This window comes from Tauraco erythrolophus, chromosome W (genome assembly GCF_009769465.1).
Source record: "Tauraco erythrolophus isolate bTauEry1 chromosome W, bTauEry1.pri, whole genome shotgun sequence".
In the NCBI taxonomy this organism is placed as follows: Eukaryota; Metazoa; Chordata; class Aves; order Musophagiformes; family Musophagidae; genus Tauraco; species Tauraco erythrolophus.
The window spans coordinates 28,441,338-28,454,628 of NC_141497.1; the positions used below are offsets into that span (position 1 = coordinate 28,441,338).

A 13,291-nucleotide genomic window follows, 5' to 3' on the forward strand; every position below is an offset into this window, starting at 1 on the left:
AAGTTAAGGATAAGAAAACTATGCAGTATGATAAGGGAGTAGTGTTTGCTTAGAGCAGAGCTTCGCTAGGCAGGTGTCTGAAATAAGCTGTTAAATATGACAAGCATATGTATCATCCAATAATGGTGTAGAAAAGGTGTGGTCTCAGGATTACTGGCAAAAACTGTCTATATAAGCAATAAGAACTGCGCAATAAACGAGATTCCTGCAGCTAACTCATATTGAGTTGTCTCAGTACTTCTCCAAATCCCTTCTCTGCAATTGGGAACTTCACCAGATTGCCACGACTTCTGAAATATGATGGATAGTGGCTTAGCAACTTCATCTGCCAGTTCCCTCAGGACCCGCGGATGCACCTCATCAGGTCCCATGGACTTGTCCACCTTCAGGTTCTTTAGATGGTCTCGAACCTGATCTTCTCCTACAGTGGGCAGTTCTTCATTCTCACAGTCCCTGCCTTTGCCTTCCGAGACTTGGGCCATGCCACTAGAGCTCTTGTCAGTGAAGACTGAGGCAAAGAAGTCATTGAGAACCTCAGCCTTCTCCATATCCTGGGTGGCCAGGTCCCCCGTTTCCTTCCAGAGAGGGCCTACATCTTCCCTAGATCTCTTTTTATCACTGACATATCTATAGAAGACTTTCTTGTTGCCCTTGATGTCCCTGGCCAGATTTAACTCTATCAGGCCTTTGGCTTTCCTAACCTGATCTCTGGTTACTCGGACAATTTCTCTGTATTCTTCCCAGGCTACCTGTCCTTGCTTCCACCCCCTATAGGCTTTCTTTTTGTGCCCAAGTTGGTCCAGGAGCTCCTTATTCATCCATGCAGGCCTCCTGGTGTTCCTACCTGACTTTCTCTTTGTTGGGATGCACTGCTCCTGAGCTTGGAGGAGGTGATCCTTGAATATTAACCAGCTTTCTTGGGCCCCTCTTCCCTCCAGGGCCTCATCCCATTGTACTCTAGCGAGGAGATCCTTGAAGAGGCCAAAGTCTGCTTTCCTGAAATCCAGGGTAGTGAGCCTGCTATGCACCCTCCTTGCTTCTCTAAGTATCTTGAATTCTACCATTTCATGATCGCTGCAGCCAAGGCTGTCCTTGAGCGTCACGTTCCCCACCAGTCCTTCATTGTTAGTGAGAACAAGGTCCATCTCTCGTGATGGTCCTGCTTGCTCTTCATCATCATCATCCTCTCCTCTGTGTTCTGACTTTCGCACACATTTCGAACACATGGGTCGGGGCAATCCCATGCACAAGTACAGGCTGGGTGGAGAATGGATTGAGAGCAGCCCTGAGGAAAAGGACTTGGGAGTGCTGGTGGATGAGAAGCTCAACATGAGCCGGCAATGCGCACTGGCAGCCCAGAAAGCCAACCGTATCCTGGGCTGCATCAAAAGGAGCGTGGCCAGCAGGTCGAGGGAAGTGATTCTGCCCCTCTACTCTGCTCTCGTGAGACCCCACCTGGAATACTGTGTTCAGCTCTGGAGTCCCCAACACAAGAAGGACATGGAGCTACTGGAATGACTCCAGAGGAGGGCCACGAAGATGATCTGAGGGTTGGAGCACCTCTGCTATGAAGATAGGCTGAGAGAGTTGGGGCTGTTCAGCCTGGAGAAGAGAAGGCTCCGGGGTGATCTTATAGCAGCTTTCCAGTACCTAAAGGGGGCCTACAGGAAAGCTAGAGAGGGACTTTTTACAAGGGTGTGTAGTGATAGGACAAGGGGCAATGGATTTAAACTGAAAGAGGGCAGATTTAGGTTAGATATAAGAAAGAAATTCTTTACATTGAGGGTGGTGAGGTACTGGAACAGGTTGCCCAGAGAAGTTGTGGATGCCCCATCCCTGGAAGTGTTCAAGGCCAGGTTGGATGAGGCTTTGGGCAATCTGGTGTAGTGGAGGGTTTCCCTGTCCATGGCAGGGGGGTTGGAACTAGATGATCATTAAGGTCCCTTCCAACCCTAACCATTCTATGATTCTATGATTTCCTTGGTTGCTCTTCCTCCAATCGTTGTTATGGCTCTGGTTGCTCTTCTTTGTCTGGTTGTTCTGATGGCCCTGATTGCTCTTCTTCATCTTCTAACTTTTGTATACATTTTCTTTTCCTTACGGGGGCAACTGATACCGTTGTAGTCTGAGTAGCTATAGTGCTTGTCATGGGAGTCGAGATGGCAAGCACAATAACCCGAGAAATAAATTGATATACACCCCTAAATGGCCGATTGACTTTGAATATATATATAATTAAACATATATTCAGGAGACCTTGCAGCAAAATTAAAACTGTTAAATTATTCCAATGATGTTCAGCATTATCAAAATTGACATAAGCTTTTGTAAATGAAAAGTCACCGGTATAATTGGCAATGACATCTGCCAGGTGACGCTCAAAATTAATAAACAAGCTCCACATCACCATCCCCCTCTGCACCGCCGAATACAAAGACTGAGCCGGTCCCAGCACCGATGATCTTATCAGAGTTACACCGTACAGTATAGCAAAACCCTTAATTAACGATAACATACTTTTCATACTGGTCCAACACCCAGAGCCAGAAAACCGCATAAACTTTCCGCCTAACATCATATAAGGTAAATAAGGCAATAAATTATACATGTCCGGTAACATGTATGCAAGCATAACAAACAGCATTCCAGCCAGCAACATCGTTATCTCAACCCCTTCGGGCCCCATGTTGGGCACCAATTAAGACTGTCATGGGTTAGGCTGCTCCAGCAACGAAACACCCCCCCCCCCAGTCGTTCACTCACCCTCCCCCAGCCCCAGGGATGAGGGAGAGAATTAAAGGATGAACGGGAAACCCATGGGTTGAGATAAGAACAATTTAATACAGATGATTTAATACACAGTGTAGATGCTCACCACCCCCTCTTATCCACAGCCCGTCTCGTCCCGAAGCTGCAATCCCAGATGAACGCAAAGCCCCGAAATAGAGAGGGGCAGAGAGAGAGAGTACTCCGAGAGTGGGAGTACTGGAAGAGAGAGAAAAAAAGGCAATAGAGCAAACGCGCAGCAAGCGCAAAAGAGCAAAAGCGGCGAAAGAGCCAAAGCGCAAAAGCCCTTCTTTCTGGCTGACCCTCACCTTTATACTGGGCATGATGCTGCATGATATGGAATACTAATTGGCCAGTTTGGCCCTCAATCTTAAGTTCCACCACAAATCACAAGGGGAATCGTGACCCCTTGTCCTGGCTATGCTCCCCCCTTATCCCGCCGTGCTTCTGCACTCCGGCACACTGAAAAGTCCTTGGAGTCTCACGTCCAACCACAAACATCAGCTTGCTATCAACATTCTTCTCAGAGTGAGCCTCTGAATAAAACCAAAACACGGAGCTCTTCTAGCTGCTAAAAAGAAGAGCTAACTCTGTCCCAGCTAAAACCAGGACAGTCTCAAAGGGAGAAATTGTTATCCAACAATGAAGGGGTTAAATTTTGTGAAAGAATTGCATGAAGGGTTTAGTAAGACCAATATGCACACAAGGTCTGAGAACAGGATGACCATCCTTGAAGCTGTCAGGAGTGATTAGTTGAGGAACTCCTTGTCAAGAGTTGGCTATCCTTGAAAGGGGAACATCCCAGAGAACGTATAAACTTTGCTCTCATGTTTTTCTGAACTGTGAACATGCGCAGCAGTGATTGCGGGAAAGGGAATTCCAGCAGGGTGAGATCGTGACCACCGATTCATGGACCACCTACCCTAAACATACCCCAGACCCAAAAGGAAGGGGTGGAGGAAAAGGACTGAGCATGCGAAGTAATTTACGTGGTAGGTGAAAGAAAAATAACCAATTGTTCAAGAGAATAACACTGAATATGTAAATATGCTAATACATACTGTATAAATGTTTACTGAGTTTTGGAAGGGGTGTGCTGTCTTGAGACAGGCACCCAAACTTGCACAAAAATGTATTAAAGCAATATGTCGGCTCGGTGTGTGGATTGGCTTATTGCACATCGAGTGAACAACCCCACTTTTTGGGACAACAGTGCTAGGGAGAGGGAGCACAGAGACGGGGTGTTGCGAGCTGGGGCACGGAACCACCAGGAGCCGGCTCGAGTTTCGGGAAGGGCTTCCCCACTCTGCTCCATAGCGCTGGCTCCTCACAGGGTGGCGGCTGGCCCACGCCACGGCCCCACGCCTCGAGGCCGCCGGAGCACCCGCCGCTCTCCTGCACATGGGAAGGGTCACGTGGAGGCAGAGCCACTCTCCCCATACAGCACCTCCACCAGCTCCCGGGTACAGTCTGACCCGTCCGTCTGCGAGCAGCCAGACCCTGCCCCTGACGAGCGAGCGCTACGTCAACACCTGCGCGGAGGCGGGCACCTACAGGCGGCCGCCCCGCCCCGCGCTGCCACCAATCCGTGCCCGCTTCCCATCCCCTCCCTACGCCGTTTCCGTAGCGGGTCGGAGCGCTAGCTTTCTCTGAGCCTTGGGAGCCCTATGTGATCTGCTAGAGAAAATGGCGGCAGCAGGGAATCGCACTTCGTTGTCGGGATTATCCTCGGGTAGCAGTGCGGAGGCGGCCGCTACTGGGAGCCTGAAGGGCAATGTGGGGAGTGTCGCCAGGAGCGGTGGGGGGCTCCAGCGGGAGGCGGGTGGCGGCGGCTGCCGGAAGCAGCGCTCTGACTGGAGGCGGAAGCAGCTGCGCAAAGTGCGGAGTGTGGAGCTGGACCGGCTGCCCAAGGCGTCCCTCTTCCTCGCCGCCGCCTCCTCGTCCTCCTCCTTTTCGCCGGAGCCTCCCGAGACGCTGCTGTTCCGCTACCTGCCCGGGCCGCGCTCTAGCCCCGCCAGCCCGGCTGCCTCCCCAAGCCGCTGCGCCGAGTTCCTGGAGCCGTTGCTGGTGGGGGGCCTGGCAGGGACCGACCCCGCCGCGGAACGGAGGATGGAGCCATCCACTCCCGCGAGGTGAGGGGGGGCGTGGGCAGGCAGTGGAGGTGGTAAGGCTGTTCCCGCGGGGGGGGCTCGGGCGCCCCGTTCCCACTCCCCCGCGGGCGCCTGGCCGCCGCCTGGTTGGGAGCGAATGCGGGGGCGGCGGAAGCTGCCCGTGGAGTGCAGGGCCGGTGCGCGGCGGGCAGCTCTCGCTTGCCGCCTTCCCCTGTGGCGCGGAGGCACCTACCTGGTGCGTGCTTGAGGGAGGGATGGCCGCTGGGCTGCCCTGCGGGCCGCCCGCAGCTGTCAGTGGCGCGGGGCCGAGCAGCGGGTCGGGGTGGTGCGTCCCGGCGCAGTGGGCCGTGGGAGAGTGGAGTGTGTGTGTGTGCGTGCGTGCTTCTATATTTAACTTCTGCTGGAGACCTGAAAGGCTTTGAAGTTTGAGCTTGTCGTGGGGGCGGGGACCGGGGTCGGATGTGTCAGCCTTTGGATCTTGGTGCGAGTGGAGCCCGTTAACTATTATGCAGCTCTGTCGTCTCGGTGCCAGAGCAGTGCGCGAGGGTGCGGCGTGGTTCAAGCGGCAGCTGTGCTTCTGCTTCGGGTACTCACTGAGTACCTGACTGCTTTCTGTACTTTCCTAGCAGTTTTTTGCACAAAACTGAGTATTTTTAATTTCTTTTCTTAAAAAAAAATACTTCTTTGAAGTCTAACTTGCAGAGTAATCTAACTCGTGGTATTGTGGAACTGGTTTCTTTAGTTCTTAGTAAGGAGGGAGGAGGGGGAGGAAGGCTTTCAAACATAAACGTCCTTTTTTCAGAGAGAAAGTAATTTTGTAGTGATTCAGTCTAGGTGATACATTTGAGTGGTTTCATTTACTGCTTTTTTTGTAGTATTTGTTTGCCTTCTGTGTGTTTTATTTGATAAGTTCATTTTTTTGAGGTTTTATAGAACTGCCCATGTTATGCCTATTTGATATACATAAAAGTATTTGAGGTGAAAGTGAACATGTCCATGGTGAAGCAGTACTTCAGAGCATATTTCAGCTTTAATATGTGCTTTCTAGGCCTAACTGGTATGTGTGTGGGAAGGCACTGCAGTAAGTGATGGTGTAGTTTTGATGCAAAGTTGATAATTTCATATTGATTTCTTGTAAGGTTTTATGATACGGACTGTGTAGTTTAAGGACTTAATATTAACATCAAAAGACCTATTTTTAGTGCTGCCTTATGGTTTGTTTGGCTAATTATTTAAACCTCATAAGAAATCTAGTTTCAGTTTGAACAGATGGCTTGTGTATTCTTTTTAGTTGTCTTACGGCAGTTAAACCTCAAGGATGTTTTTTTAAAGGTTGACTTATCTTGGGACTATTGTAATAAAAATTGATTTCTAGGCCAGTGTTCTGTTTATATGAATCTTCAGCAGTTCTGATGGACTTTGGCCTATTTCTAGGGCAATGTAAAAATACTTGATATGATATGGTCCTAATATAAGAAATGCCTCTGTACTTAAAGAAGGATTAGTGGGAAATCTTAAGTGTTTCAGGAGAGGAAAAAAATAATGTATGAATTTTATCAAGTGCCTTGGGCTTTTTTTATGACTCTTAGCACCATACCATCTTTGTCTTTTGAGTTGGAAATTTATAATGTACTGTATCTCATAATACAATTGTATTCAGTTTCATGACTTTCAAGGAAAATAATTGGTGTCAGAACAAGTTTAAAACAGATCTCATAGATCTCATAGATCTCATAGATCTCATAGATCTCATAGATCTCATAGATCTCATAGATCTCATAGATCTCATAGATCTCATAGATCTCATAGATTTCTAGGTTGGAAAAGACCTCAGAGATCATCGAGTCCAACCGTCCCTAATCTCCATTAAACCATATCGCTAAGTAGGTCATCCACCCAATTCTTAAACACATCCAGGGATGGGGACTCAACCACCTCCCTGGGCAGCCTATTCCAGTGGCTGGCAACCCTTTCAGAGAAGAAATACTTCTTAACATCCAACCTGAATCTCCCCTGACTAAGCTTGTACCCATTTCCTCTTGTTCTGTCACCCATCACTAATGTAAAGAGCCCTTCCCCTACCTCCCCACCATCCCTTCTCAAGTATTTGTAGGCTGTAATCAGGTCTCCCCTCAGCCTCCTCTTCTCCAGGCTAAACAGCCCCAACTCCCTCAGCTGCTCCCCATAAGTTTTATTTTCCAGCCCCTTGACCAGTTTAGTCGCCCTTCTCTGGACTCGCTTCAGGAGCTCAATATCTCTCTTAAAGCGAGGGGCCCAAAACTGGACACAATATTCCAGGTAACAGCTCAGTCTCCTGATGATAGTAAGTGGGAGTTAGGCTTGATATCAGAGGTTCAGGAAGGTCAATATATGTTGCATTGATGCTGAAACATTGAGTCCATCCCTGCTAGTCAATCCCACAGCAGCAATGAAAGAGCAGCTGTGGATTTTTCCTTTCATATGGACAGTTTTGCTTACTTTTAAGTGCCTGTATTTAGACAAGTCAGTGTTTAAATGAGTGTGTGTATGAGTTAAAACCCTTCTCCCCAGATGTTCTCTCATATTCAACTAGGAATGTTAACAAAGCATAGAAAAGGCTAAATGCCAAGTGCTTTAGTATTTTAGTGCAATAGTCTACTTTTCAACTTTATTCACGATAAATTTAAATACATGGCAGCATTAATTGTGACTTTTCTTCAGAAACATCCTATAAATAAATGCTCATGTAGAGTATCTTAGTAATTCTGTATGTCGTGTTACCAGTAAATAGATGTTAGACAAAGTACTACTTTGTCAGGTCATATCAAGAATTAAAAACATCTCTCTACCCTTATTGTAATATTAACTTGCTGTAGCCCAAGGAGGGAGATTAATTTGCATTTGAGTAACAGTTAGTGTATTACACATTAAATTTGTGCATGCAGTTGTTGCCCAGATGTTTGAGGGGAACTGAAGGGCATAATCAAAATAATATATTATGTGGAGGTTTTCTATTCTGTTTTTAAATACAGTAGTTGTACTTTCCTGTAAGGATATACTGTTAATTAAAAGATACTGTGTGTGCTCCAAAGTCCTCCTATCGGTCTCTGGTATTACAGTCGCTTTCTTTTTAAATAGATTTTCTGTTTATACTGAAAGGCCTGCATGAGCCTTAGAATGAAGCTGAGAAGGAAAACTTGTTGGAGTGTGGATCTTTGAAGAGACTGCACGAAGAAAACCCTGTGTGAATAAAGACGGGAGCTGGGAAGTTAGGCCTCAGGGGCGGAATGCCCTTGAAGTAGAGGATAAGAAAACTATGCTGTATGATAAGGGAGTAGTGTTTGCTTAGAGCAGAGCTTCACTAGGCGGGTGTTTTTTGAAATAGCCTGTTAAACACGACAAGCATATGTATCATCCAATAATGGTGTAGAAAAGGTGTGGTCTCAAGATGACTGACAAAAGTTGTCTATATAAGCAATAAGAACTGCACAATAAACGAGATTCCTGCAGCTAACTCATATTGAGTCGTCTCTGGGGTCTTCAAATCCCGCTTCCGCAAGTGGCGCCCAACGTGGGGCAAGCCACGGCCCCGGAGAATGAGCTGGACTCACGTTCGGGACCCGGAGAATGAGCTAAACTCACGTTCAGGATATACCTGAAGAATGAGCTAAACTCATGTTCGGAATATTTATTACTTGTCGTGAACGAGTGTTTTGCGGAAGGAAGGACGAGTGACTACAGGCGGCCTATAGAGGAAAGCCGGAGTGGATCCACTGTCACGAATTAGGAACCAAAAGAAAGAAGTAAGAATCTAAAGACAGAAAAAAAATAAGCGACAACTGCCTCAACAGGAGGAGGTAAGAGACTGGGAACGATGGGAAGCACGGCTTTAACAGAACATAAGTCTGTAGTTAAGGTGTTGACAAAAGTGCTAGAGAAACAGAACAGCACCATTAACAGTACTGACTTGATAAAACTCCTGGTACTCCTGGTTTGGGTATCAGCTCGCATACCAGAGGCAAACTCTTCAAATATATACATGACAAGGACTTGGGACACTATAGATGTTAAACTTTGGGACGCAGCCACCCGTGGGGATGCTGCCGTGCAGCGACAGCTGACAGCCCGGTGTGCTGCGTTCGAGGCCTTGAAGGGCGCGGCGGGAGAGAGCGAGGGCGAGGGAACATCAGCGTCCGCCTCCCCCGGTAGCCCCGGCAGAGGAGCTGTGCAGAGCTGCCGGCCTGGAAAAGTCATCATCGAATCCTTTTGATCCAGAGCCCCCATCGAAAGACAGACTTATTGCTTTCCCCCTCTTCCAACGAAGTTGGTACATCGAACCCCCGCGCCGCGCCGCCCACCGCGCCCGGCGGCGCCCCGGGAACGCCGCTGCTGCTGCCGGCCGGGGCCGCGGGCGCGGCGTTTGCCTCGGCGCTGCCGCTCGTGTGCGGAGCGAGCCGCGGCTGGAGGGGACGGAGACGCAACAACAGCAACAACAACAACAAGGGAGGCGGCCGGCACAGGGCTGCTGGGTCGTCGTCCCCGTCCGTCCCCCCCGTTTCCCCCCCCCCCCCCATCCGGCTGAGGCGAGGGAGGGCTGAGCCCCCCCCGCCGCTGCCCCCCCACCTCCCCCGCCGGCCGCGCCTGGCGAGCGGCCGCTTGGCCCCACCCCCCCGCGCGGCTGAGGCCCGTGGCCCAGGTTGTACCAAGAGAGAGCACATCTTAACTTGGATCGTCTCGATCGGCATCGCGGGAAATAACTAATCCTCTTCTGTTCCAGCAATTTCAACAGTTAAAATCAGTGTTGCAAAACCGTAAACATGCATATTCCATTGTACATCTGCGAGCGCACACCGCGCTTCCAGGGCCTGTAGCAGAAGGGAACAGGCGAGCTGAGCCTCTCACGAGTGCAGCTCTGGTACCAAACTTGCTCATGCAGGCAAGCATCTTGCATGACTTCTACCATCAGAATGCTAATGCTATTAGGTGACAATTTGATATAACAAGAGAGCAAGCCCGCTCAATTGTACAATTGTGTACTCGCTGTTAAAATATGATCATGCCACCAATGAATGGTGTTAATCCTCGTGGTTTACGCTTGCAGGAACTTTGGCATACACTTCTTATCAGACATATGTATTTTTGTCATCATAAGTGTGATAAATGAGTGAGTCCCAAACAGAACTCCAATTAAAGTTTACAATTTATTAGGCGAATAAAAGCAAGCAAACAGCGCTGGGTGCGCCGGGAGTCTCCGCTCCACCAAGACGCACACCTGCCGTGGCAGTTTTTCTTGTATTTATACAGACACACTCATAGCCCCCCCAAAAAGGTCAGTTTTTTCCCATGAGATCATTTCTATAGTCCCCGCCTCAGGATCCGCCTCAGGCTCCTCCTCGACACGCCTCCTGGTGGTCGTGGGCCTGGGTCTTCAGGATGAAGGCCGGAGGTCTTCCTCACGTGGGCAGGGGTCTTCAGGATGAAGGCCGTAGGTCTTCCTCACTGTGCACTTTTCACCTCTTCTTTAAAATTCCCGATTTGGCTGCGTTTGCAGAGCCAAACCGGTTCCAGCCTGGCCTGTCCTTGAGTGGACATCTGGTTGTCTCTTACCTATTACTGCCTGAAGACAAATGTTAGTTCTTGTTAGCCCTTATCTTGCCCACATAGGCTAGTTTTTGTCTCCCTTCCTCCCTACAGATGTGTGGGTCATGAGTTACGACTTTGCTGGCATTTGTCTTATCTCTCTCACCAACCTCCTCCCTGGGCAGCCAGCAGGGACTGGGACTTCACAACTTAATCAAGGCAAGCAATAATTCATACAGCAGTTAATGTAGCAGTTAGTATTGAACATTTAAACAATAACTTGTTAGTATTTAAAAGCAAGCAATAACTAATATATACCCTCTTATGTGATTTTGTCTATTTCTATATTCCCTCTGTCAGCCCCCCCTTTTTTATTAAATCAAGTAAATTCTTTTACTTGCATAAGTTTTCTGATTGATATAACACTTTGTGCACTGAAAATACACACGCCAAACCCATATGTACAGCAGTGTCAGTAGCAATATTAAAGCAGCTGCAGCTATTAATAGTATTGTCACAGGATATTTTAAATGACTGAAAAATCCTGGAGCTGAAGGTGACCACCTGCAGAGAGCTTCCCAGCATCTATGCTCTCCATCCTTTTCTACTTTTCACCATTTCCTTTTATTTCGTTTTGCATCACGATGAACTGTCACCAGAGCTGTTTGTTCTGCAGTGCCAGAGCATCCTGTGTATCACTCTGGTGGTCGACAGCATCATGAGGAATTTCGCAGGTTTGTGTTTTTGCATTTCACAGAGATCTTAAACTAAGATAATAATTTATCTTGAATGGGCACACCCCGTTCCTTACCACCATATTGACACGAATCAAATGAACGTATTTCACAATCCCTCATTTTCTCTTTTGATGGCATTGATTCGTGTTTTTGTTTCCAATCGTGTCAACACTCGCTGGATGGGTGTCAGTCTCTGAACTTCCCTTGTTTTTATTACTAACAGAGAATGAGTTTTTTCTTTTTGTGATTCCGAATTAACAGGTACTGCAGATATCTGCATTCCCTGTATAGCCGAATGTACTAGCCTAATGACACAAGGTACTAAACATGGAATTATTAACAATCCTCCGAATGTTCCCAGTATAACTATTCCAATTTTGGTTAGCCAATCACCATTCACGAAATTTCCAAAAAATCCCCCTAATTCTCCTAGATTGATTCCATTCCAAGTTTGAACTGGGACATGAGCTACTTTTTTCATTTCCTTTACAAGTTCATCTATAACTTTTCCTTCGTCATCAATTGCCAAACAACAATTACTAAGATTAAATTTTCCGCATACACCTCCCTCTTGTGCCAACAAATAGTCCAAGGCTAGGCGATTCTGATACAAAGCCGTTCTCATTTTGGTTTGTTGTTTAGCAATTAATCCAAGTGCATCCCCAGTTTTGTTTACTATTATCTCTAGCACTGCTTGTAATCTTATTATCCTATTCAGCATATATATTGGAGTTCTGTAACCCCAAGATCCATCTTCTGCCCAGGTGGCTGGTCCATAATAGGAAATAATTCTTTCAGGTGGCCATTCATTATCTTTCCAATTCCCAATTTGTAATTCTCATTTTTGGCGCTTTTCTCTTAACTCAGTAGCTTCTGCATATACCTGAACTCCCAATCGCTCTCCCCGACTCATGGGTAACAGAAAGAAACCGGGTCTTATAGTTCCCAATATGCAGGATCCTGTCCAATTTTTTGGCAAATATGCATAGGCTAGTTTGCCACAAATCCAATAATGTCCTTCAGGAGTTTTCCACCCGTTTGGTATATTTGTCCCATCAGTCCAATTTCTAAATCTCCTATTCATCTTTAGTGGGTTTCCCCACTTGTCCCACTTATTTCTTGTTTCATTCCATAAGTATCCCCCTTTGCATTCCAGGTTACCTACTTGCCTTCCACCATCTTTTAAATTTTGCCAACAACTCTTTCCAATTATACCTGTTTGGAGTATCCATTGTTGCTTTCTGTTACCTTCTGTAATAATGTTTTCAGTCTTCCATATTCGGGGATCACTTATGTTACTTTCCATAGCTTCCCATGGCCACCTATCACCTTGATTTGTTCCACCACAAACATAGCAATTAGTTACATTTAATGATTTAACAATATTCTCAGCAAGATTTACAAATAAAATTTTTTAGTTATTGTGGGAATTTCATATTTTACTCCTTTCTCAATTTCATGATAGAATGAGTTGAATAATAATCTGTGCTGTATTGATTCCCTTGTCTTTTCTTTAATTATTATGTGTAAAAACAGTTCCCAGATCTTCCCCAGGTCCATAAATTAACAGTCCAATTTTTACGTCCTGGTCTTTCCATTGTTTTGGATTTATAATAGTTAGGTTAACTGGATTACAAGAATGGGCTGTACAATTGGAGACAACCGTTCCTTTTTTTAATTTCTGCTTTTAATTGAGTCCCCTTACATTGTTGGGGCCATCCCCATGAGGGAGCTGTACTCCAACAGGCACAAGTCTAATCTGCGCCCCCACAATAGTAATAGCTCCTGGCAAGATAATCCCAATTGTTGATATAACAATTAGAAGGTGGTAACGACTTAGGTCTGGGACAGATATATTTTTCACTTTGATTGCAATATTTTTCCATTCCATGTTACCACAATTACTATACAGGTTGTCATCAATAGCATCACAGGCGTAAAAAGTTATCAATACTGGAGTATTTAAATTGGTTATTACCTTACTTGTTTCAATTAGTCTGCCTTCTTTTGAATTTGTTGTTACTTCTATCCAATATTGATAAGGGAGTTCCTTTGGATCATAGCATACAGTTCTGTTTTCTTCTTTGCATAAATCAT

General features: G+C 46.6%; 1 protein-coding gene across 1 annotated transcript in view; it reads left to right on the forward strand.

The window, feature by feature from the left end:
* Positions 1-4,473: 4,473 nt before the first annotated feature.
* LOC147526289 (mitogen-activated protein kinase kinase kinase 1-like) overlaps positions 4,474-13,291 on the forward strand; it is a 174,986-nt gene continuing 166,168 nt past the window's right edge. The window contains exon 1 of the mRNA XM_086630222.1: positions 4,474-4,919. Coding sequence (XP_086486348.1) covers positions 4,474-4,919 — 446 coding nt within the window. The remainder of the gene's footprint in view (positions 4,920-13,291) is intronic.